Source organism: Pecten maximus, chromosome 9 (genome assembly GCF_902652985.1).
Source record: "Pecten maximus chromosome 9, xPecMax1.1, whole genome shotgun sequence".
In the NCBI taxonomy this organism is placed as follows: domain Eukaryota; kingdom Metazoa; phylum Mollusca; class Bivalvia; order Pectinida; family Pectinidae; genus Pecten; species Pecten maximus.
The window spans coordinates 1,164,708-1,191,137 of NC_047023.1; the positions used below are offsets into that span (position 1 = coordinate 1,164,708).

The window sequence follows — 26,430 nt, forward strand, 5'->3', positions numbered from 1 at the left end:
TGCTTTGATATTTTATTTATCCCACCCTCTGGATTTCCATTAATTCGACCTGATCACATTACTGACGAGGCCTAGTAACAGAGAGACAGCATCGTGTTACAGTTCCCTTAAAGGGGCATCCCTTGTTCGGACACCAGAAACATGCACAATTTCTATTGATGAGATCTATGTCCGAATGATGATTATATGAGTGTTACAAATAATGAACTTAACGCCGAAATGTTCAGGGAAAATGCGTATCGTGTACAAATACCGTAAGTCTTTGCTGTTATTAATGAAACTTCGGGTCGAATTAAGAATTTTCAGGACTAAATACTCGGAGAACTTTGGTTTATCTTAAGAGTAAAAATGCCTTATTGATGTAAAGATTATAACTTTTACTATCTGGAAAAAATAAATATTTCCCAGTAAGTTTAATTTTGACGACATAAACTTAATTCAAACGAAGGAATGCCCCTTAAACTGTATCAGATACCTATTTTCTATGTAAAGATGTTATTTTCCTGTGAGCCATTTGCACATTATCTTTGTAGGTTATCTATCTTTATCTTATCTTTATCTTATCTTTACAAGAGGAATACTTATCCGATTTAATTTCAATAAACGTCTTTATTCATTTAAATTCAGTTCATGAAATATCATGAAGCACAAACCTCACATGGGGGAAAAATGCAACAAAGATTTACCGACAAGGGAGACAACCTCCCTATGGCTCCAATTTTGTTGGTTGTGTTCACAATGGCAGATGTCCCCTCAGTAGCACCAAACATCTCCATTATCCAGGGAATTTTGAATCGGCTCTGAAATTCCTTCCAAATATCAGGTCTCAGACCATTTCCATAGGCAATACGGACGTTGTGAACGCCATCTAGTGGTGACTGAGGAAGGAAGAACACTAACTTAATATCAACAGGTACTTCTTCTACAAAAGGGTTGGGTGTAATAGTATGCATGAAGCAAACGAATTCATTTATCAATTCTTAAATATCGGAAGCCGGTCTTTTCAATGCATATCAAGAAATACTTAATAAAGGAGTTGTGTATTTTCGTTGTATGCACTTTACCTTAGGCACAGCGACGACGTATCTGAGAAGTTCCCCAATGTACTGGATCACTGTAACATTGTGCTTTCTGATATCCTCCCAGAAGTGTGACGCCGAAAACTTCTTACGTATAACCATGGTAGCGCCTTTTGAGTAGAAGACATTTTGTACAATATTTACTGATATCTGACAAAAAAATCTTCTTATATGTATAACCATTGTAGCACCTTTTGGGTAGAAGACATTTTGTACAATATTTACTGATATCTGGCAACAAAAACTTCTTATGTGTATTCGTGGTAGCCCGTACTGTAGTATACACTATGTTTGTATACTGAACTAATTTAGTTATTTGACAATGCATTATTGAAATGAGGTGTGCAATTCTATTCAATTCAATTGTTTTACTAACTATATTGCACATTGGTACGTATTATATACACAATCGTAATATACAGCTGCAGCGCTAAATATGTTGCTGAAATATGAATTCTTCATTTCGTATGATGGCAATACGCACCTGTGTCTATTGAGTTGAAGAAGCAGTTTGTGGCTGCGGCGCTGTGGTAGAGGGGTGTCACAACATAAACCACATCCTTTTCGTTATAGTCGAACAGACTGTACATCTTTGACGTAGCTATACCTTTGGCTTGGTTGATGATGGCGGGTTTCGGAAGTCCTGTGTGAATGCATTTATGTCGTATTCATATTTATTACATAACCGGCCTATTACTAGTATAACAATTGTCGTATTAACTACAATAATAACCGTGTAAACCACAACAGCAGCCTTGATAACGACAACAATAGCCGCGTTCAAATATAAACAGCCATTAGTAACGGACAATCTGCATTACGTTATTTTCCATGGATGACAACTGCCTGATAGAAAACAATATACATGTATATAAACTGCCATATGATAAATAAAATACCTGTCGTTCCCGAGGTGTATATAAAGCACATGGGCGTCGTGTCCGTGACCTTTGACCGTATCAATTTACATATGTTAACAGGGGTCGCACGTAACATCATATCTTCCATGGACATGAATCCGAAGGGAAGTTCGGATTGTGACTTTCCTTGGACATAAATTGGAGTGCCTTGTAATCCATCGTGTATGGCCAACATCGACTCGAGAAGTTCATCGCCTGGTGATAGAGAAAATGTTTGATAATTATGATACACTCTTCTTACATTTACTTTTTACCGGTTCAGTTTTCTTAAAAGTGGTAGTAGATTGCAATTATTGGCTTATATACATCGAAATGGCACTGAGGTTTTTTTGTTGTTGTTGTTGTTTTTTTTTTGTTAATTTTGCGTGGGGGGGGGGGGGGGGGGGGGGGGAGGAGGGGGATTGTTGTTTTTTGTTGTTTTTTGTTGTTTTTAGTATCATTTTTATTGATAGTTATATTTACGATTAACCTAAAAACATTACATGAGTAAAGAAAGCACTAGGCTAACTGCAACATCCATTCCTATTATCAGACAGCTTAAATGATACCATGATCGTTTCGTGAAGAATACGTTCTTTATACAGAATTAAATGATACACAAAATGCATAACAATTAAACACTGTGATTTACCTGCCCCTACGATAATGACTTTGGCTTCGCTGACCTTGAGGGAGTGCAGCAGAGGTTTCGATGTGAGGTGATAGTTGATGAAGGCATCTGCGAGTCCTATCTTTTGGAGACCTGTTTTAACAATGATATCATCTTTAAGTATGTTATTAGCGATCGACACAGTTTAAATGGTATAGGTGTTAAGGTTGCTGGCCCTTTCGGCCAAAACGTAAGGTTAAACAATATAGATGGAGTGATGTAACAAATACCCTTCTCCTGTAAGACATATTTATATTAACGAGGTTTTGTAGTAAAGATAAAAATTCCAGTATACGCATAAACATCTGCTTCGAACGCTACAGTGATGAGCGCAATTCCATTGGGTTTCAGCCTTCCGGCAAACATTTTCTGTCCAACATAAGTTCTGGAAAACACGACAGCCTTAGGCAAACATGACAACGTGATCACTGGCCAAACTTTAGTATTTAACACATATTTTGTGAATGTTGCCAGTGGTATTGGGTATGGCCGTAATGATAGCGAATACTTGTCAAATATTACTTTAATCAAAGACAGGTAACAATTTGTTCCCCAATAGCTAGGGCATATATGGTCTTTTCCCTGGGTCTACTTCAAAAACAGATCTGATCTCCCTTTCTGTCAGGTTCTGTATTCCTTTCCATTTCATCACAAACTTGCTACTTGTTACAGGTTACATTGATTTTTGCCCACTAGCCAATTTAATAATTACCGGGTGATATTTGTAGTACTATATGAAATAACACATGATTGAAGTTTGTTTTAAAAATTCAAAGTGTCCCAGGGGCTTGTTCTATGACCATTTTAATATCACCCTACATGGGAGTGTGATAGGGTTCAATTTTTAGTCAAAATAACGCACATTTAACTTTCTTTTTTTTCTTTTTTTTTTTTTTTTTTCTTCAAAAAGTTATCATTTTCTGTAGAGTGATATTTACTTATATCATGGATGCAATTATGCAACAAAAAATATCTATTAAAAAGATTACACAATCTTAAACCCCCAAAATACCTATATATTTTTAAGCCAATTTTAAGCCATGTTCACTTTTTACGGAATTGGTACAACTACTTCCGGTTCTTGTACACCCAAAATATTTGGCAATTACTTGGACCATTAAAATATCTATAAAAATCAGATGGAAAATGAAGCATGATTGGTCTTAATGTGCAAACTGTATTTCATTGCTGTCGAATTCCGTGGACTGGACTTGAACATATTTCAAGATATTTGGGGAATATTACTTTACACAGGAAAATGTTCAGTGATGCTTTCCGAACCGTACATTCAAATTATGGGAAACACTTTATTTGAATTTGAGAAAAAAAAACACAAATTATAAATGAGTCGATAAAGCTCCACTTTCATCATAAGGTTTGAGAGATTTTCGCGATTTGGTGAATAATATATAAAAGACGGATATTTCATGTCTTCTCGTGTTAAAGTCAGAAACATAAAAAAAAAAACATAGCATAAAAACAGTTCTCGTGCTATCTAAAGTTTTTGAAAGGACTTTTAACCATTATTTTCTGGGTTTCGTTCAGGAAAGACTGTGAGTGGCAGACTACTTCGCTGCAGTTTCTGGATGACTGGCGGCATGCCTCGGACATTAACACGCATATGTTGGTGTTGTCTTGATGGATCTATTCAAAGCTTGTATCTTTCTTCTGGATTGGTGGTAGAAATTGCGGGCATATATGGACTAGTCTGCCCATCAGCTAGAGGAACCTGTCCGCAGTAACTTGTGTCGGGAGATGATTTCTATGGTATGCACCGCCGGATGTTGTGGTGATCTGAACTAGCAAGTAGCTACACCGTATAACGATACAGGATGTTCAGTTCGGGGGCGTGTCAAATTACGGGTGATCCGGGGGTGCTCCCCCGGTGAAAACTTATCAGGTAATTTTTTAAGATACCCTTACTATTGCTATTAGGCCCAATTAAAAACCCACGAAATTATTACACTCAATCAGATGCACAGGAATTCTATTTAATTTCTTTAATGTAATTATAGAGAGCGTTTGAAAAATAAATAAACAATAGGCCTACCTACAGTTCAGTAATATACGCAATCGGAAAATCATGCGTGTTTTTTTTTCAGAAGATATGACGGAAACATTGGGAAAGGTCCGAATGGTTTTCCGATTGAAATCATATATAGTGTAAGCATATTATTCCTTATACCCACATGACAATACTGACTGTTTGATTTATTCTAAATTTAATGTTAGGTGTAATTTTATATTCATTGTTACCATTAATCCAACGATATATATATATTTTAGATTATTTTCATATTCCGGAATACACTGTGCATGTTGTACTGAAATTTAGATTTCATGGGAGAAGTCCTTGTGGCACGTGATTGTCATATATTATTATTCTGATGGAACTTTCTCCTTAAATAAAGTGTTTCCCGTTGTATACATATGTATATATATACAGTCAATACTCCTTCAACCAATAGTAAGTAGGAGCAGAATACTCTTTAAATATGTCATAAATGTCTTTTACTGATACAGTACAGTAGTAACGGAAGCGACAACTGAAACTGGCCCCAAAGCAAAAAGAAATCCCGCTGATTAGCAGGCTTGTGTGATAATATTGCAAAGCAGACTCTACTTATGTTTAAACTTACACATTAATTTTGACTTCCGTTATACACACTACAGAAAACATACTGTATGTACGTTCAGATGTATCTCTGTTATCTATTTTTAGATACTTAGCAATCACGTTTAGCTACTACTATTAATATTTCCCACTGATTCCATATCCGGGGAATTAGCTCAAGTGGTAGAGCGCTCGCTTAGCATGTGAGAGGTACCGGGATCGATACCCGGATTCTCCACAATTTTTATTTTTCATTTTTTATAATTTTTACATTGCCTACTTTTTAACGTGTAAACGTGTATATGCACAGTTCCATACCCTTTTCTAGTTTGATTATTTTAATTTTTCCTTGAATACATAAACCATTCCCGTGGGACTGGGATATTCGGACTTACCGAGAAATGTCCACACGAATGCGGGCTCGTTGTAGATGACAGTTGCTACTATGTCATTGAGTTGTAGATTCCAAGACATGGCTATATTGGCTACCTTATTCGCCATTTCGTTAACAAACTCAAAGCTGTAGGACTTATCCTCAAAAATTAGAAAAATCTTCTTAGGGTGCTTGGCTACCTGCCTCTCGAACACGTCGACCAAGTATTCCGCATTTTTCATTCCTTTCACGATTTTTATTGTTGTTTTGATCATTGGGCCATATGTCTTGATGTCGTCCACGATGTAGGGGAAACAATGTCCTCCACGCTACAAGGGCCGCACCCGTGACCCCCGCGGCAGTGCCCAGGGCGATATCTCTTTTTCCTGGCATTTTTTTCAGCCAGAATTGGTTACTCCCTAAAATGTAATGTAATTAGAAATCGTATAGCAACTATCAATTATCAATTGAATTCTATGAAATAAAAGCGTTTTGTGTTGAATTTAATTAACCATCAATGTATACTATGATTATATAATTATGTCTAGTGAAGAATATTCTAAATGGTTTTGAATTTGATTTACATGGCTGTAGGCTAGACTAGCCACCAGCCCATATGTTTTGTTTTGTTTTTGTTTTTGTTTTCGTCTTTTTTTTTCTTTTTTTTTTTGAATAAATTGTCCAACTAAATTCATGATACTAAATGTAGGATATCTCCCCCTCATTTGGAACTCGGGGGGGGGGGGGGGGGGGGGGGGGGGGGTCTAGAATCAGACATTCGCAGAGACGAAAATGAGAAAGCTCAATTTTATTTGTAATTTTACCGGGGTATCTGTCTAGTTGAGATCAACAATAACTGTGTCCAGTATCAACCGTGTGATAGAAGAAATATTTAGAGGGTCCGTCCGCGATGTTCGGTTTCCTAGTATTTATCTACCTGTGTGTATGTATAAACTTTGTGAACCCGGGTCCATTATTGATTAATATATGGAGTAACTTACATTACAAATAAATACCTCGCTATCTTACGTCCGTCCTTTAAAGACCCTAGCTATAATACAAAACTGAAAAACTCAAAAATAGGCAAAGTACTGAAACTTCCTAAATACATAGTATATATAGATGTGATGAGTTTATGGCGGGAGTACCGAGAAACTACTGGGTCGAGAGGCATGCGCGAAACACTTGTAATGTATGTTATCTAGTCATGTAACTCAATGGTTTCTTGTGATGAGTATTTATATAAGGAAATATTTACTATTCATCAATGATGTTACCTGGCGACTGGTGCTTTATAGCCTAATGTTACACCTGTTGAAAGTTGAACTTGTTTAAATATCCAACATAAGATCGGAAGTCTTCCAAGCGTCCAAGCTTACCTGAGGTGTAATGTCGCCTTCTCTTGTGGAGAAAACAATGTTTCTCCGTTGCAATCTGGGGACCGCATATAAATAGGGTTAATATTTGGGACAGACATACGGATAACATTGAACTTTACAACGCTGATAACCCGATGTATATACGAGAGTGGGACTGATCTCCATATACAAATGTAGATTGTGGGCCTCAACGCGCGTTGTCTTTTCGGAAAGTATGTACAGAGAGGCAATAATCGTACGATTTTATACACAATCAATAGTCACATGTTTATCATATTTTCTTCAATAAGTGTTTTTTATCGATAACTGTTGTACTGTTTTCTGGTTCTATAATAATTGTGCTATATTCTAGCTAAATATTTTGTATTTTATTATGTTTAAGATGACTGATCGGCTGATCGCCAATGTTAAACTATAACTCATACTCTGTAACTATATACTTGTACAATGTTATTGTGATATATGACACTTAAGTAAACAAATTGATTTATTAATGTATATATGTCTGTTGTTGTTGTTGTACACTTCTTTGGGACAGGGCCTATATAAGATGACGCAACCTCTGCCAATCCTGGGTTTTGAATTTAGAAGTAATAAAATATATTTAAGCTATTATTTTACTGTTCTACATACAACAGGATTATTTATAATTTCATTCTTCTCTGCCGACACGGAGGATTATTTATAAGTATAGTCTTCCCCGCCGACACGGATTTCCTATCGTAATATCCCATTCGTAGTCACTTCAGAGATTGTGCACTTAGCTACAATGGTATGTTAATATTTGAGTGAATAAAAAAGAAATTCATATGAAAAAAAAACTTCATCCGATGACCATTTATTTGATTGGTAGGCGGACCAGTTCACCTTTTCGGCATTTAGTTGTCTCGTTTCGTTCGCCGTCGTTCTCCGTCTTTACAATTTTCACAATTTATGTTATTGCGGATTATTTAAATTTTTGTACTTCTTTTTGTGCATCAGCTCACAACATTCTTCATCACATTTATATTCCATCTTTGGACAATTACTTTCAATAACGCAACTATAACAAACTATCGAAGTCCAATAACGAACACGGACTTACGTAAACAAAGTAACAAAAGCATATAAAGATTAAAAAAAATCAATTTAGCTTGACCATTAATACTTATTTACAATGTATATATATACAAACAGAAATATAATAACAAAACAATAAAGACAGTTAAATTTTAAATTTTACTCATTTTTTTTTAATTTCGATGCACAAATATATATGTTAGTAAAGTGACGTTTGAGTTTGGTTATGAATTCAAAAATCTGTCGACTAAGTTAATATCGCCTTTGGATGATTCATGGAGACTTTCATTCGATACAGAGATAATCAAATTTACCAAGGAATACCCAGGCCTAAGCTTAGACTATGCCATCAACGGCTGTACGCAGATTTGGTCTTTGAAGGATGGGCTGGACAGGACAGGGGAGCAAATATCTTGTGGAGCAACAATGCAAACCTATTTTTTTTTTTTTTTTTTTTTTTTGTCTGTATACATTTACACCTGGCTTATACTCCTAATATGAATTTAATGCTCATATAGTGCTTTAGATTCCACGACAAAGAGTTCGGTTAGCTCCACATTTATTCAAAATATGAATATGTAGCCCCGTAAAGTCTGAATATATATTGCATCAAAAAATTGGGGAAATCTCATGTGTTACGCTTCGAATTCTAAAGAATTTATCACTACATTTGCATTTTTAATGCAACATTGTTTTTATAGTAATAAGATTAACAAAACTATAACTTGCATATGGCCTTTTCATTTTTTTACCCTTAGTCTTAAACTTTAAAATTACAACCATAAACAAAAATATGTAAACCAATATTATATAATTTGGAAGAAAGAACACCAACAATATAGCAGTAGATCGAAATTGAAAGGGGGCGGGCTCCTAGGTAAAATTAGTCTGGAAACACTTCCGTATTAGACATTCCTCCTTTTTCCTCTCACTCATGTATACAAATATCTATAACTTGTAATCCTTTCCTGCTCGACGCCGTATCTAAACAGCTTATGGAAGAAAATGATTTATCTATGTGAACGAAATAAAGTTTACATCAAGTGGTATATCTTTTAAACATATTTGGATAAAACTTCATATAAAGTAATAACGACGGTATGGTCCAGTACGGGTCCTGGGTCCTAACAACCAGAAAAAAAGATCATTTGTTTCATGTAGTAATAACGATAGTACAGACAAGTAAATTGTCGCCTTGTTAAACCTATGTTTTCATTGCATTGTAGATAATCATATAGGTTCTGTTATACGTATAATCACGTATGCCTAGTTTCAATTTAATTAAACAATACATTATAGAATTGAACTTATGTAAATACAGCATTTCCCTGATTTACTTGGCTATTGGTTCTCTATAGCATTTCCCTGATTTACTTGGCTATTGGTTCTCTATAGCATTTCCCTGATTTACTTGGCTATTGGTTCTCTATAGCATTTCCCTGATTTACTTGGCTATCGGTTCTCTATAGCATTTCCCTGATTTACTTAGCTATTGGTTCTCTATAGAATTTCCCTGATTTACTTGGCTATTGGTTCTCTATCACCTAGGTTAAATTAATTGTCACTGAAAGGTAAATTTGATAATGATTGGAAATTCAGATGACTTACTGTAAACGCGGCTATTTTCGCGGGGTTAATTTAGCGATTTCCATAATATGACTTTGTTGAAAACAATTCGAGTGTCAACTGTGGGTTATACCGTGACAAGTTTTCGAACTTATATTAAACACAATTTCCCAAACGATAGTATACAACACATGTATGTATACGTATGGCATTTTAATTTAATAAAACAATCTTATTTTAGGAATGTAAAGAAGTGGTGAATGGAGCGTGAATATACACCCAGTTAATTCCAGCTGTTTAGTGGTAGTTATCATTAGAAGCAGAGTTGTATAAAATCAAGTTTATCACTTTCTATAGAGATTAAATATATTCTTGAGAAGTATTGATTTTGACTCCCGTCACTAGTGATGTATACTTTCGTCATAAACCTTGTGACTTTGTGGTTTCGCAATAAAAATATCTGACGACATGAAATGTTCAGTATTGCGAAAGCCCGAAATTCTGTTAAACTTCGTTGTAATTGATAAATCTCAATTAGTTAATTACTTTGTAACTTCAGAGTATCAATATACAGTGGTTTAATTGTAAGACCACTTGATTAGTGTTTATACATATATGTTTTGTAAGCAAGTGCGTGAATTAGTTTGGTGATCGGTAGGCCTAGGGCTGGGTTATTTCGTAACATCCGGGATCTGTGTTTCTGCCCATGCGCACTAGAAATGGGTTCTGTGAAATATCAACATTGACGAAGAGACTGAATCTGATAATTTAATATCTTGTATGGCTGTTCACACGCAGATTCTAGGTTTACCTGAGTTGTCGGTAAGGAAAATAATTACCTGTTTGACTTGTCAATTCGCCTGTCACTAGAATAATCTCATTTAATTTCTTAATCTACCCTTTTTATCATTTGACATCTTTCAGTCGGACCAACCGGGGACAACTCGGGTTTTGCGAATTAAAGTCATCAGCGGATCAAATTTAGCGAAAAAGGATATATTTGGTGCAAGGTAAGATAAACATGTCACGTTTTAGACATATGTAGTTATGTATGCGTAGGAACACCGAACATTCTGAGGAATGTAAATGTATTTGTTGGACCAAATTAGGTTACCCTCGAGCTGGGTCTGTTACAGGGTGAATGTCATGTGAGTACAACGACTGTATTTTATGTAACATAGGTTGGGTTAACGTTTTCTAACACAGAAGCGAGTTTCATATTAGCCCCGTCGTCATAACAACAGTGTCCATATGGGAGACGGGGTTGCCTTGTTTCCGATTTTGATAGATCTAGAGATCAGGGTATAAATTAGCCTAATCTATGCTTAAAGTACTTATTAGCCTAAATGCAGTCTCTGTGTCATGATCACTGGCAAACAAACTTTCTAATTGTTAGGTCTGAGGTAAAGATATTGTCATAGGAAAGAGAAATGAAATATATGTCATGCTCTCTCGGGGCTCCAACTCAACTGGTGTCTTAATTGCTCTCGGAACAAACAACCAACCTCTCTAAAATGTTGAAGTGGGAGAGTACCTTACTAGCTCAAGCTAGCAGAGTTTTCCATTTGGTCTAGTGGTAGATTGTCTGCTCTTAGAGTGAGAGTTTGCTACAGAGTAGTTAGAGTTTCATCTTGGCAGGATAGTTTTTCATCACTCCTTCCTAAAATCTATATAAGTGTGTAAAAGTTCAAGGAGTAGTAGCCATATATAGTGTGCTGCCAGCCGGGATTGAACCCGCAACCCTCGGCTTACTGGTCCGCTGCTCTACCGACTGAGCTAAAGGGAAATTCCCCTTAGCCTGAATCTAGGAGGCCACCTTACCACTATGTACAGTATTTACAATTAAAACCCGGCCTGCTACACTACTCCCTCCTTCAAATGTGTTCACCCCCAAACACACCAACCAAGGTTCTCTCTCCAAGGAAGCCTCTTGTTTTCACTTGGTTCAAGGAGTAGTAGTGTGCAGCCAGTCAGGATCAAACCCCCGACCCTCGACTTACTGGTCCGCCGCTCTACCGACTGATCTAAAGGGAAATTCCCCCTAGCCCGAAGCTAGAAGGCGACCATACAAATATATATATATATATATATATACTGTATACAGTATTTGAAATTAAAACCTGGCCTGCTACAAGTGTAATGGTAAATTCCCGTTAGCTTACTCTTCTTTCACAAAATCTTTGTCCCAATTTGCAGATGTCATGTAACTTTGCAATACTATTCGGTACAATTAAACATTTCCAATGCTCATTAGCAATATATTAGCCTATCAGCATGCCTGAAAACCTTTTTGTATGCACATTCCAATAATATACTACTCCTATAATAAATAGTACTCCGAGTTGTCTTGATCATCAACCATGACATGTACATGTACACTTCTGAGAGAACTTCTGTAATAATATTAATACTGATCCAAATATGGCATTCATGAGCATACATAGATGAAGCTGCTTAGATAAAAATGACATTATGAGAAATCAGTTAACCAATTAATGTATTTTATAAAGTCAGGTGAAAAAGCCACTTATTTTATGTCAGAATATAACTCCAAATCTGTTTACCTGTTGAAATCTTTTTGGAAATTCCATTATCACCATGATGAGACCAATTTATTTCACTTAGATCAGTGCATGTATAAGGATTGACCTTGACATTTGCATCAAATATGGCATTACCCTGGTATATTTGAATGGATTTATCTGTGTCATGTTGTTCGGTTTGGATTTTACCATTATGATTGCCAAAGAAATGACATAATGTGCAGGTTTTTGAATTGAAAGTTGATAATAGATACTAGTACCATTAATTAGCATCTGTTTTTGATTCAAGAATATTACAACCATAGACATAATACTGTCCAATGTGAATGACATCAGGCTTGCGACACTCATTAAATATTATGGAACTAGTTTCATACCCTGCCAGAGAGTAGTAAAGACAGGGTTAGAATATTTGTTTAAGGTAAACCTCAAGTTCAGATCAATTTAAATAGACAGTAATTTCAAAATCATGATTTTTTTTTATTGTTTTTATTAAAACAATATTTTCTATCTAGTGATTATTTGAACTCTGATTAGTTATGATTGACCCTATTGTGGATATTCCGAACAAAACAAATGAAAAACAAAAAGTAAGAATTTTTCAACAAACTCTGCCGTGTCTCAAACTAGGGACCTCTCGCTCTCCAAGCAGATATCCTCAGAGAAAATCACACTAACCTAGGCTAGTTGGGTGATATTTATTCTCCACTTTTACACTATCAAAGACCAAGAGACTTTAAATTTCTAATTATTGTTAATTATTAAAGTTCATCTGTAAGAGTTTGATATACAGTTGTGTCATTAAGAATTTTCAATAGATCTCCGTTTCTCTGCTAAAGTCACATGTTCCATCAGCGACAGAGACCTTAATTTTCTTTGAACACAATTTACATGTTACCCAACATGCATCTTTTATGATTGAGAACACTAAAGTTTGTGGAAGGAAATCATCTCACAATGGGGTAGGCTGGTTGTATCCACAACTTTTCTAAGGCAAATTGTTCCTTGTAATGAATGTACATACACTTAATAAAATTGTCATTATAGAATGGCAGTCATCATTAAGGAGAACTTTTTCTTTTGCTCATTGATCGGATCATCTGAGTAGATTAGTACGTAATTAGTTACAGATTGTTGTAGCCATGATATACCTTTCAGAATGTGAACTGGATTTGATATAGTATTGCCTAATACCTAGACTTTATAAGTATGTAAATTGGAAGGAGTATACATACTGTCAATGGAATTTTAAATATGTGTAAACCTGGTAAATACTAGCCGCAATATACCGCTCGGCTAGAGAGATCTTTTCTTTAGCTCGATTGGTTGAGCGTATACGTATTCCCCATAAGACTATAGCTAGTAAGCCAGAGGTACCAGGTGCAATCCCTAGCGCAGTCATTTAAATCTATAAATTTTGAACATGTTATTGCACTTTTTTTCTGCACTTGACATTGTTTCCATTTAATCATTGTGATTGAATGATTTGTGTAAGAGTTATTGCCCTTTGTTATTTCAATATTGTCTTAGAAGATCTAGATCTTCTCTCTTTAAGTTTTGACAGATATCTATCATTATCTTCTGATATTTGGAAGGATTTATTGTCAGTCCAGGAAAGTCCATATAATTCCTGACTTTGGAGCCTCCCAACTCTAATTTGCCCACCCTTTTTTATTTAATTTATATTATAAAAACATCTTTTTTGTTTCAGTGACCCATATGTTAAAATTAGTCTGTACCGAGGTGACCGTGAAGCAGGTGTTATAGACAGTACTTGTACTGCTGTCATCAAAAAGGTAAATATTTAGTTAGATAATCAGTGATTAGGTTCTACTTCAGCAGAGTATAAGTTTTCATCAGTGTACCTAGTCTTCAATACATTCAACAATCGTGGATGTCATTTCACAAGTCACTGGTATATTAGTCACCATATAAGATCTTAGCTAAACGTCAGTTGGACATAAAACCCAACACACAAATAATTTGCATTTATAAATAGTGCACAGATCATTATTTTATTAAGATAGTAGATTTGACTTGGTAAAACAAGTACATATACATGTATATTAGATTTCATTTATATTTTAGATTTCATTTCAATTTTTACCGGTTCTTTTTTCAGACATTGAATCCAAAATGGGAGGAAGAATTCCAGTTCAGAGTAAGTAAATATGATCAGAGAAGTTTCTCATAACACAGGTGTAAAAATTCACTTGTCTTAACACCCCTGGCAACCAAAATTTAAGTTTGGGCAGGTTAAAAACTGATAGTACATGTTGTACACTTGCCTGGGGCAAGTAATTCTAAGATAATGCTACCTCTGACATTATTTCCATGTTTTAATTTCCTGAATCCTTTGTGATGAGGAATTTACCATAATGACTATAGTGTAGGAGTATGTTAAAAGATATTAAGATAAACATTAAATATTGAAATTTCAGCTTTTGTAAATCAAATTGTCAAAGTGGGAAAGGTAGTAAGGTCACTGCTGGCAATAAATCTGAGGCTTGCTCTTCATGAGCGTTTTTTAGCTGATGAAAATAATTGAAACTGCAGCTGAAGTATTATATAATGTTCAAAAGTGTTTACTTACTGGAATACTGAATGATCTCATTAGATATAAAGGAAATAATTTTGTTCCCTGTGAAATGATCTTTGTTTCATCAAAATAAGAAGCATGATTTGTGTGACTAATGTTTGGAAAGGAATATCATGGACTCAGAATTTAGGAATTATAAAACAATTAACGAAGGAAACAGAACGTAACAGAAAACATTACTGCAAATTGAATTACAATTTTTATATATGTATTGTTTTCTTTCAATTATGGATTATAAATGTTTTTAACTTTAGTTAATATTAAATAATGAAATATTCAAAATATCTTTTATTAAAACATATATATTTAATTGAAATGCATTGTATGGGGCAAGTAAAAATTGTATTCAGGCAAGTAGATTTCTGAGCTCTACTTGTCAAGAGAAAGTGGCTTGACAATCTTTTTTTTACGCCCCTGCATTGTCAATTCAATGGTTTTTGACATCTGGTGTTAAAATTGTGTCTGATATTTACAACTTTAGGAGTCTTAACAGTCATGACAATCTAAACCTTTAAGCTTGTGAATGAAGTATGTATTCCTTGATTTTTTGTATTTTTAAATACCATTTCCTAGATGAATTGTTTTTTTATTATTATTTCTGTTTTTTTAGATAACTTGGTTCATTTAAAATGAATATATGTTAATGGATTAATTTCAAGTTTGCGGTTTTAATACGTTATGATATTAGCAATTGATATGTAACTCTATAAAAAAAGATCTTGTATAATCCTAAATCAAGATATATTTATTAATATTGGTTGATTTCAGGTGAACCCCAGAGACAATGTATTATTGTTTGAGGTGTTTGATTCAAACAGAGTGGTGAGTACAACATCAAACAATAGAAATTTTATATCTAGGATATTGTTATTTAATTTTATATAGCTTATGACCATGGTGAGTACAATGTTAAACAATAGAAATTTTATATCTAGGATATTGTTATTTAATTTTATATAGCTTATGACCATGGTGAGTACAATGTTAAACAATAGAAATTTTATATCTAGGATATTGTTATTTAATTTTATATAGCTTATGACCATGGTGAGTACAATGTTAAACAATAGAAATTTTATATCTAGGATATTGTTATTTAAATATTTATATAGGATATGTCAGTGGTGAGTACACGGTAAGCAATAGAAATTTTATTTCTAGGGTATACATGGCTATTTAATTTATATAGGATATGACAGTGAGTCCTAGATATGTGATAACCTTGACATTCCAGATAGTATATAGAAAGGCATCATGTATTTCTCAAACTACTGTTCTAGACTCGTGATGACTTCCTGGGATTGGTGGAGATCCCGCTGGCCCACACCAGCATCGCCTGTGAGAGGCCAGGTCGTGACGTGGCAGCTAAAGACTACATCCTCCGACCACGCAGGTAGGCATGCTTAGTTAACAGGTGACAGCAGATCAGCTACCTATCTATGACAACAAGGATTTACCTGAGAGATGGCAGACACTTTCATGTGAAATTAATTGATGTATATGATAATGCTGAGGGAATAGTATGATGCAAGGGAAACTTTATATGTAAACATGTGAAAATGAGTATTGGTCTTAGAAAATCTTATGTTATACTATAACTGAATCAGATGAAAGACAGATGTAACAGTTAAGTGGATGTAAATCAGATGTAACAGTTAAGTGGATGTAAATCAGATGTAACAGTTAAGTGGATGTAAAACAGATGTAACAGTTAAGTGGATGTAAATCAGATGTAACAGTTAAGTGGATGTAAATCAGATGTAACAGTTAAGTGAATCAGATGTAACAGTTAAGTTGATGTAAATCAGATGTAACAGTTAAGTGGATGTAAATCAGATGTAACAGTTAACTCTTTACGTACTCATTCAAATTTCGCGGTCGCTACCGGAAGTGAATGCTGGGTAGGTCCTTTGTGTATTGGAGCATATGGCTATCACATCAGACGTCGATAAAACGATCTTTTACTGATCTTTTACTGTTGTATAATGCTTAATATTAAATGAAGTTTATCATATGGAACAAGTACTGAGTACGGAAACTCTTTTACCCAAATTTTCCTTTAAAATACGGCGAAATCACCAGGCAGAATCGCGGGAAATGACATGTTGATCGGCACATGTGTCACACGTGTGTAAGAAATCACGCAGTTAAAACATCGTTTTTTCGGTGTGTAAAAATATTTTACGTATTTCTTACTTATTTTGATGATAAACGTTACTCAATTATATATATATTATCGTTTTTAATTGTTTTATTGTGTTTAAAACCTCAACAATCTCGCAGAAAACGAAAGTAAATTTGAGGCCGCCATTTTGTAGCTATGTAAACAACTCGGCATGAACCGGCGGAATTCTTTGAAATAGACAATCTTAACGAATGAATATGCTTCTGGTACGTAAAATATACCATCAATACAATATTTACATCGCTTTTTATTTCTTAAAAACATCATTTCCGTGTCAATTCCTTCGTATGACTATGCTAAACCAGCAAGTAATATCAACATCTTTCGCGATGTTTTATGACGATTTGAGTCGTCACAAAGGATGGAAGGCATGTTAATTGTGACGTGTGTAGTCGTCATGAAGGATACAAGAGCACGTTTTTGTGACGTCTGTAGTCGTCGTGAGTACGGAAAGAGTTAAGTTGATGTAAATCAGATGTAACAGTTAAGTGGATTTAAATCAGATGTAACAGTTAAGTGGATGTAAATCAGATGTAACAGTTAAGTGGATTTAAATCAGATGAAACAGTTAAGTGAATCAGATGTAACAGTTAAGTGGATGTAAATCAGATGTAACAGTTAAGTGAATCAGATGTAACAGTTAAGTGGATGTAAATCAGATGTAACAGTTAAGTGAATCAGATGTAACAGTTAAGTGGATGTAAATCAGATGTAACAGTTGAGTGGATGTAAATCAGATGTAACAGTAAAGTGGATGTAAAACAGATGTAACAGTTAAGTGGATTTAAATCAGATGTAACAGTTAAGTGGATTTAAATCAGATGTAACAGTTAAGTGGATGTAAGACAGATGTAACAGTTAAGTGAATCAGATGTAACAGTTGAGTGGATGTAAATCAGATGTAACAGTTAAGTGGATGTAAATCAGATGTAACAGTTAAGTTGATGTAAATCAGATGTAACAGTTAAGTGAATCAGATGTAACAGTTAAGTGGATGTAAAACAGATGTAACAGTTAAGTGGATGTAAATCAGATGTAACAGTTAAGTTAATCAGATGTAACAGTTAAGTGAATCAGATGTAACAGTTAAGTGGATGTAAGACAGGACTATGTCAGTAGTTACACTCTATTTGAATTGCCTCCAATCAGTTGCTGTCTTGTCCATTCCATAGCAGTGGTATATTTTTGCTGTCTTGTCCATTCCATATCAGTGGTATATTTTTGCTGTCTTGTCCATTCCATATCAGTGGTATATTTATAACGGTTTCATCTGGCTGTCTGAAATAAGGAACAAAAACCAAGTTAAAATATTTTTGCCATAAACAGACGGTGGAATCGATTGTGAGTAGTTTAGATAACCTCTGATCAATTTTTTGGATGACCACTATCTCTTTCTCTGACCACAAGGAATGGCCACACTGGACAGCATGTCTGTTCTGTATACTAACAGACTGACCAGTCTTATAAATCTTCTGTTATATCATTTCAGCAACCTAATATAATTTACCATCTAAGCATAGTTTATAAATTTAGATTATTTTGATTCTTTTGCTCAATTGATGGAACTTATTGTATAGCACAGTCCCTGATATTATTAAATGTTTATCGTAGTACACTTTTATAATATGAGAATGTTAACACATATATACATAGTGTATTTAAAATTTTCTTATGTTCATGCTGCTTCTTTGTATTGTTGATATAAGTTATATTAAGCTGTTTTAAATAAAAACAATATGTTTGGCAGTTTAAGTGATTGGATTTCCTTGGATTTATCTCCATTTGTAATTTACTTTGCATTTTAGAGATTTTGCTTCATTCTTTTCGAACTCATCTAATTAGTAGGTGGACAAAAAGGTGTCATATTTAAATGTTGCTATATAATCTTCATGATATTACTAGAGTTTAGTAAACCAAGTGTTCTGCAGGGGTAGTCAGCATCTTCAATGACACTTAACGTTTAAATCTTCGTCCAATACTAACAATGGCCTATATTCCCAAATACAATGAAGTCAAACCATCAGGTATATTAACAATTTAAACTTCAAATTACACATACTAGGATCGCAGATCACAGATTTCCCCAACTTAATTAATGCACATCTATTGGAATCTTGTGAAGTCGTGTTATATGCAGGGATACGCATGCTCAGAAAATTTTATCATATAATTTAAACTCATTCTGAAATATAATGGTAATTTAATATTTACCATGTAATTATATAAGAACTTCAATCTATTTCTGAAATATTCTGAGCATTTGATTTATTTCTTGCATGGTTTCTGGTTAGCCAACTTTCCAATACAGAACAATCTTTGGATTCCTAATCTCAGACCACTTAAAATTCTGTCATTATGTATTAACTTTTCAAACCTATAATTAACTACCTCCGATAATGATAGAAAACAGTTTATTTCTTCATTCAGACTTGGAAAACTGTTTTATTATAGATAAACAAAATTTTAAGGTTTAACTTAATTAATTTCAGTTGCCAGAAGGACTGCTGCTTTCACAGTTATAATTACATTACATTTTGAATATGAATCTATAAAATAATTTTAACTTAGAAACTTGGGGATAAAGTGAGAGTTCATATTGAAAGCAGTAATCAGCATTCAAACAAACATTGACATATTATTACCAGACAGTAATTACCATTTGTTTTCTGGCCATATACATGTTTTTTATGATTTTTTGATCGTAAGGATTCCGTTTCCAGTTTCTGCTTACAAACATTATCAGATTTGTAGTTTGTGAACATTCATGTAAGTTTTGTAAGTTTAGAGATCATCTTTTTTTTTTGCCAGCAGCTAAACGCCAGGAGTCTGTCCAAGTAATTAATAAAAGCATTACATTTTTGGGTTTTGTCCGAGTAAAGAATTACATTTTTGGGTTTCTCATTTATTCAATGTTTTATTATCATAAGTTAAAACTCTACACATCTATGACTAATCCTTCCTCAATATGAAATAGTTGGAAGTGTAAACCATCTAGAAATTTATCTTTCATCTGCCATCTTTGTAAAACAGAGGTTATTCAATTAGGACTTGTGTTGTACCCGTCTCAAATGCACAAATATGTATATATTGGTGTATCTACTGAACGCATTAAATCTGAATATACAGCATCAATCAAAAAAATATAAAAATTAATGTTAGTTGGAAACTCTAGATCTCCTCATCAACAAAATATAAAAATTGATATTAGTTGGAAACTCTCCTCATAGACAGAAATTCAGTTTTTGTGCTAAACAAGTTTATATTTTGGTGTTGTAGTATAAAATCCAGGGTCAAAGGTCACCTGTGGTTGTATCTGGCCTTGTTACCTGTGTCGGACAACGAGGAGGAGGAAGGGGAAGATACTGCTGCTGGGCAAACACCACAGGAGGTAAGTCAGGTGTAAATCTGGGACAGTATGGTGATTATTTAGGTCGTCATGGCCTGGTTATGATTAGTGACCAGGTGTAAAATCTAAGTATGGTGATTATTTAGGTCGTCATGGCGTGGTTATGATTAGTGACCAAGTGTAAATCTTTCTACAGTAAGGTGATGAATTAGGTCGTCATGGCGTGGTTATGATTAGTGACCAGGTGTAAATCTTTCTACAGTATGGTGATAATTTATGTCGTCATGGCGAGGTTATGATTAGTGACCAGGTGTAAATCTTTCTACAGTGTGGTGATAATTTAGGTCGTCATGGCGTGGTTATGATTAGTGACCAAGTGTAAATCTTTCTACAGTATGGTGATAATTTAGGTCGTCATGGCGTGGTTATGATTAGTGACCAGGTGTAAATCTTTCTACAGTATGGTGATAAATTAGGTCGTCATGGCGAGGTTATGATTAGTGACCAGGTGTAAATCTTTCTACAGTATGGTGATAATTTATGTCGTCATGGCCTGGTTATGATTAGGTGACCCAGGGTCAGGAGGACCTACATCCGTCATTCTGCTTCTGTTCTCAGTTGCCACTGGAACGGCCATGTGATCAGATTCAAGCTACCTAACAATCTAAAATTACAGGAATTCTTCTGATAAAACAAATCATGCTATGACTGCATATATAATAGTGTGATAGTAATAATATTTGATAATGTTGTCGGACAGGATGGGAGTTTTGTGTAGTAATATTTGATAATGTTTACAGACGGAATGGGAGTTTTGTGTAATAATATTTGATGATGTTTACAGACAGGATTGGAATTTAGTGTAATAATAATATTTGATGATGTTTACAGATGGGATGGGAGTTTTGTGTATTAATATTATTTGATAATGTTTACAGACGGAATGGGAGTTTTGTGTAATAATAATAATATTTGATGATGTTTACAGACGGAATGGGAGTTTTTAGATATGTCCAACAGTATTAACGAAGCAGGTGCCTCTGGTCCGACCCAAGATGCAGCAACAAATGAAGATCCCCTACCCCCAGGGTGGGAGATGCGAACACATCCAGACACTCAAAGGAAATACTACATCAACCATACTACCCGTACAACCCAGTGGGATCCTCCTACAGGGTAAGTGTTAGCTACATAGAGGTTACACAACCAGTGCTTGTTGGATATGGAATTTATTTCACACGAGTAAGTTATTTTTTAAAAGTTACAAAAGACACAAGCTTTAGCGAGTGTCTTTTGTAACTTTTGAAAAATATTATAATCCATGTCCAAAAATCACGAGTCGTATGTGTGACCTGTTTCTACCACAATAAAATCGGCTTGAATCAAAGTGAAACGTGGCCAAGTCTTATTTCACGTATTCAAATAATGTGTACAGGTGATGGCCAGACCAGGTGATGTGACGTCATTCAATTATTGATTACGTCTTTAGCAATTGCAGATCGGGTGAAAGTTTGAATTCTTGACCAATCAAAAGACGGAAGGTCCACTAGTGGAATATAACATATATATATATCCAACAGTGGGCACATTAATACAATGGCTTGGAGAGTGGAATAACACAGCGTATTGTGGTAGAAATTATCATTATAGGTCAGTGAATTACTGTTGGTCTCATTCACTTAGTCAGTCATGTTTGGATGTTAGACCCATTAATGTATCAACAAATAACAAAACTAGTATAGGTGTCATTCACCTTAGCAGTGGCTTGGTAATTATATTGTATCTTTGGCAATTTTCATTTGACAGTGAGGTATTCTAATGGTGGAGGTTAATTTTCCCCATGTCAAATTTTAACTCTGTTTCACAAACGTCAGCAAGAAATCGTCAGTAAGAAATTGATTTGATTGATGAAAGAGATGATAGACCTTGACCCATGTTCAAGGCCCTGAATTATATTTTTTATTTCAAAGAAAATATTGTAGTTTTACATTTAGATCACATAATTCCTGTATTATTTCATGAGTATGCTGTGTTCCCTGTTCCAGTATTACTGTAATTTTATGGTTACAGGGTGTTGGGAAGCAGTGACCTGCCGTCGGGCTGGCAGGAAAGGATGGACTCCAATGGTAGAACATACTATGTGAACACACAGACCAGGTCCACACAGTGGGAACGCCCTACAGGGTAGGTATGCCTGTTACATAGCTGGGCACATTCAGTATTAAACACACACTAAACTAAAAGTGGGGCCGTGGAGCTAGTTGAGATTTTATTCCACATCCATCTCGTTTGAAATATTCAGTCATTTCTGGGAGGATTGGCTATTGCTATTAATTCGTAGTATCACGGAAAGTTACATGATAACTGTTGGAATCAATTGTCTGTTACAAAGGATATTTGACTTTGAGGATTCCACTTCAGGGTAAATGGAACGATGGCTCACTGCATATGTTAAATATGCAAACATCAGGCCCTAGTTGTCCCTTAATTGTAGTCCTGAAATATCATATTAGAAAGGAATAGTGAAATTCATGTTAGAAAATAATAGTGAAAAAATATGTTAAAAAACAATAGTGAATATTCATGTTATAAAGGAAAAGTGAAAATACATGTTAAAAAAGAACAGTGAAAATCATTTTATAAAAGAAAAGTGAAAAATCATGTTCAAAAAGAATAGTGAAAATACATGCCAAAAAAGAATAGTGAAAATACACAACATGTACATGTTAAAAAAGAACAGTGAAAATCATTTTATAAAAGAAAAGTGAAAAATCATGTTCAAAAAGAATAGTGAAAATACATGCCAAAAAAGAATAGTGAAAATACATGCCAAAAAAGAATAGTGAAAATACACAACATGTACATGTTAAAAAAGAATAGCGAAAAATCATGTTAAAAAAGAATAGCGAAAAATCATGTTAAAAAAGAATAGTGAAATTTTAGAGAAAAGTGAAAAATCAAGTTAAAAAAATAACTATAGTGAAAATTTATGTTTCAGTATTAACGTTGTCAAGACCCATTTGAAATTTAAAGTCACTTTTATCATTTTTCTCTCAAAATGAGAATCCTGGAGAAAAAATCACTGATTTTGGCTGCTAATTGTTAAATTAACCTTCAGTATGTCAGTCTTGGACATGTAACAATAGTTTTATAACACAATAGACAGTGTTAAAACAATTGTTTTATAACACAATAGACAGTGTAAAAACACAGTCCAGTAATATTCTGTACTATACAATATATATACAGAAGCAATACCACAGAGGAAGAAACTGCTGGAGAGGATCGGCGTCAGCAGCAGAGAAACGTGGCGGCCCAGATGTACAGGGCGCGACGACACATCAGTGTAGAGGACACTATAAGTATGCAGGGTGACAGGGAGAGTCCGACACAGCCACAGAGGCCTGTATCTACAGGTCAGACAGAGGTAGGTCTACAGAGTGACGGGGAGAGTCCGACACAGCCACAGAGGCCTGTATCTACAGGTCAGACAGAGGTAGGTCTACAGGGTGACGGGGAGAGTCCGACACAGCCACAGAGGCCTGTATCTACAGGTCAGACAGAGGTAGGTCTACAGGGTGACGGGGAGAGTCCGACACAGCCACAGAGGCCTGTATCTACAGGTCAGACAGAGGTAGGTCTACAGAGTGACGGGGAGAGTCTGACACAGCCACAGAGGCCTGTATCTACAGGTCAGACAGAGGTAGGTCTACAGGGTGACGGGGAGAGTCCGACACAGTCACAGAGGCCTGTATCTACAGGTCAGACAGAGGTAGGTCTACAGGGTGATGGGGAGAGTCCGACACAGACACAGAGGCCTGTATCTACAGGTCAGACAGAGGTAGGTCTACAGGGTGACGGGGAAAGTCAGACACAGCCACAGAGGCCTGTATCTACAGGTCAGACAGAGGTAGGTCTACAGGGTGACGGGGAGAGTCCGACACAGCCACAGAGGCCTGTATCTACAGGTCAGACAGAGGTAGGTCTACAGGGTGACAGGGGAGAGTCCGACACAGCCACAGAGGCCTGTATCTACAGGTCAGACAGAGGTAGGTCTACAGGGTGACAGGGAAAGTCCGACACAGACACAGAGGCCTGATTCTACAGGTCAGACAGAAATAGGTCTACAGGGTGACGGGCTGACCTGGGCGCCGTCTCATAATAATCGAAGGACAAGCTGTCAATGTATAAAGTAGGGAAGGGACAAGGTTTGGCCGTCTATTTGGTCTCTTCATCTCAACACCACCTACTTCTGTCTTTCATGTCAGAAAAAACTGGCAACACATTCTAGAACTTCTGAATCATCTTGCAGGAGGTGTAATCTAAATTGTGGGAATAAAATTCTACTCTTAAATTACAGTAGGTATTTTTTTTCAAATTGAGAAACAACATTGTTATAATATTATGGAAATCATTAAATGCAAGAAAAGTTACGGAATGTTGTGTTTAACATAACACCAAAGGAATCGTAGTAAATGAAGTTTTAGGCAAAAAGTTTTTCTAAATTAAATGGAACTGTCATCTCTGACCTCACTAATATATAGAAGTCGGATGTTACCTGATTTCCAGATAAGAAATCAACTCAACCGTCAGAGATTTGCATCTGTAAATTCTCCACCCAGATCAGTAAGTATCACTTACCAAGGTGTGCTTATGACTTGTAACTCAATTTGATTGCATTTTTCTTAATTTTTTTTCTCAAAGTAATTGAATGGGTCATACATTATTTAAGTGCATGAGCAAAATATGTTCAGCTACACAATTGAAAGCTAGTCAGATCTTAATTCATGTTCATTCATGGTAAAGTAGTGCCTCTGATACTGTCAACAGTAATCCAGCAGAATGTTGTGTTATAAGGGAGTTGGTTAAGTTTAGGGAAGATTATTTACTTTCACTTTCACCAGAAAAATGAAGCTGTAAAAGCTTCAGCTCTCAGTTGGGAGGTAATTAAATCAAAGAATTATTGCTGGTATTTTTTGAAAATAATTGATCATCTTTAAATTCCATTTCAAATGTTAATTATCAGCATCCCCTCACCGTAAAAAGGAATTCTATAATTTATCAAAAATTTCTAATAAACAAGCCGATTATTTCCAAATTCTGAACTGATGGACCTAGTCATTAGATTTTGTAATTAAGCTACAAAAATAATGTACCCAGTATGCTTCATTGTGATAGAAAAATGCAGTTCACATGAACATGATGTATTAATCCCTGCAGCCTAAAATCAACACCCAATGCTTGCCTTACCTTTCTCACAGATACTGATCTCACTAATGGTTTTAACTTGTTGACGAGGTGTTGATTAATTGATGACCTGGTAACAAATAAGTGGGAAGAGAAGAATAGACCAATTTAATTTTGAAATAATTGCTGTCCAAGTAAAATTTAGGTGACTTAGAGCTGGTTTTGATTTATGTAAGGGATTTCTCAAAATACAGGACGCCCATTTCTACAGCCTTCACTTGGAAGTGGGGAGTTATCTTTCTCTCATTGCTAGACTTGAGCTGCTGCACAATATTTCACAAACTAGCTTTAGATATGCAGCTAGAAAACTGGTAGTTGAATAGGTATTTCTTATGGCCGTCTTTTATTTGTAGGAATCTTGTTGCAAGCAAAATAAATAATAATATAATTCTTCACTAGCTGTCCTGTACTTGGCATGGCATACAGGTATTTGTAAAATCTACATAATGTTGAGATATCTGGAGATTTCTAGTTTGCAGTCACAATACAAATCACTTCATTCCTCTTGTAATGCCATTCATCCTACTGTCCTCAGCATTCACTATCTTCAGACAAGTTTAACAAGATACAAATTCACCAAGTTGTTATTTGCTGAAGATTTTCCATTTTCCATTGATAAATCATTCTGTCTTGTGCATGAAGAAGAAAAACTCTTGAAAATTATTTAAAAGCATTATGGTCCTATTTCCGGATGACGTTAAACCCAATTGGGTCATTTTAATTCATTGAGCATGTCTTTTGTATATTTTGCCATAAAAAGCATTGGAGTTGGTGTTGTAGTTAATATCCAGGTGAGAGTTGATCACTCTGTAGAGTTTCATTCTCTTTCTGTTCTGTTGTAACTTTTACATTGAATTTCCTCCTTTAATAT

At 35.1% G+C, this 26,430-nt stretch overlaps 2 protein-coding genes and 1 non-coding gene across 4 annotated transcripts in view; 2 read left to right on the forward strand and 1 right to left on the reverse strand.

The window, feature by feature from the left end:
* Nucleotides 1-686: 686 nt before the first annotated feature.
* LOC117334055 (very long-chain acyl-CoA synthetase-like) lies at nt 687-7,096 on the reverse strand (the record flags this gene model as incomplete). Its single annotated transcript, XM_033893487.1, is given in 8 exon segments — nt 687-878; nt 1,065-1,189; nt 1,564-1,722; nt 1,979-2,194; nt 2,631-2,741; nt 5,658-5,949; nt 5,951-6,054; nt 7,015-7,096. Coding segments are annotated over 7 exon segments (1,173 nt in total), but the record flags the coding sequence as incomplete, so codon positions are not given.
* Nucleotides 5,428-5,500, forward strand: Trnaa-agc. The gene has a single exon. It is a non-coding gene; the product is annotated as a tRNA-Ala (tRNA).
* A 3,261-nt stretch (nt 7,097-10,357) lies between the features above and the next one.
* The window catches only part of LOC117334054 (E3 ubiquitin-protein ligase NEDD4-like), a 51,930-nt gene continuing 35,857 nt past the window's right edge, over nt 10,358-26,430 (forward strand). Inside the window, exons 1-11 of one of the 2 annotated variants that reach the window (XM_033893485.1) lie at nt 10,358-10,461; nt 10,564-10,649; nt 13,894-13,978; nt 14,305-14,343; nt 15,550-15,603; nt 16,062-16,174; nt 20,243-20,354; nt 21,301-21,488; nt 22,383-22,496; nt 23,562-23,739; nt 24,882-24,938. In XM_033893485.1, coding sequence (XP_033749376.1) covers nt 10,420-10,461; nt 10,564-10,649; nt 13,894-13,978; nt 14,305-14,343; nt 15,550-15,603; nt 16,062-16,174; nt 20,243-20,354; nt 21,301-21,488; nt 22,383-22,496; nt 23,562-23,739; nt 24,882-24,938 — 1,068 coding nt within the window. In that variant the 5' untranslated portion in view covers nt 10,358-10,419. The remainder of the gene's footprint in view (nt 10,462-10,563; nt 10,650-13,893; nt 13,979-14,304; nt 14,344-15,549; nt 15,604-16,061; nt 16,175-20,242; nt 20,355-21,300; nt 21,489-22,382; nt 22,497-23,561; nt 23,740-24,881; nt 24,939-26,430) is intronic. The other variant, XM_033893486.1, reaches the window with a different exon arrangement.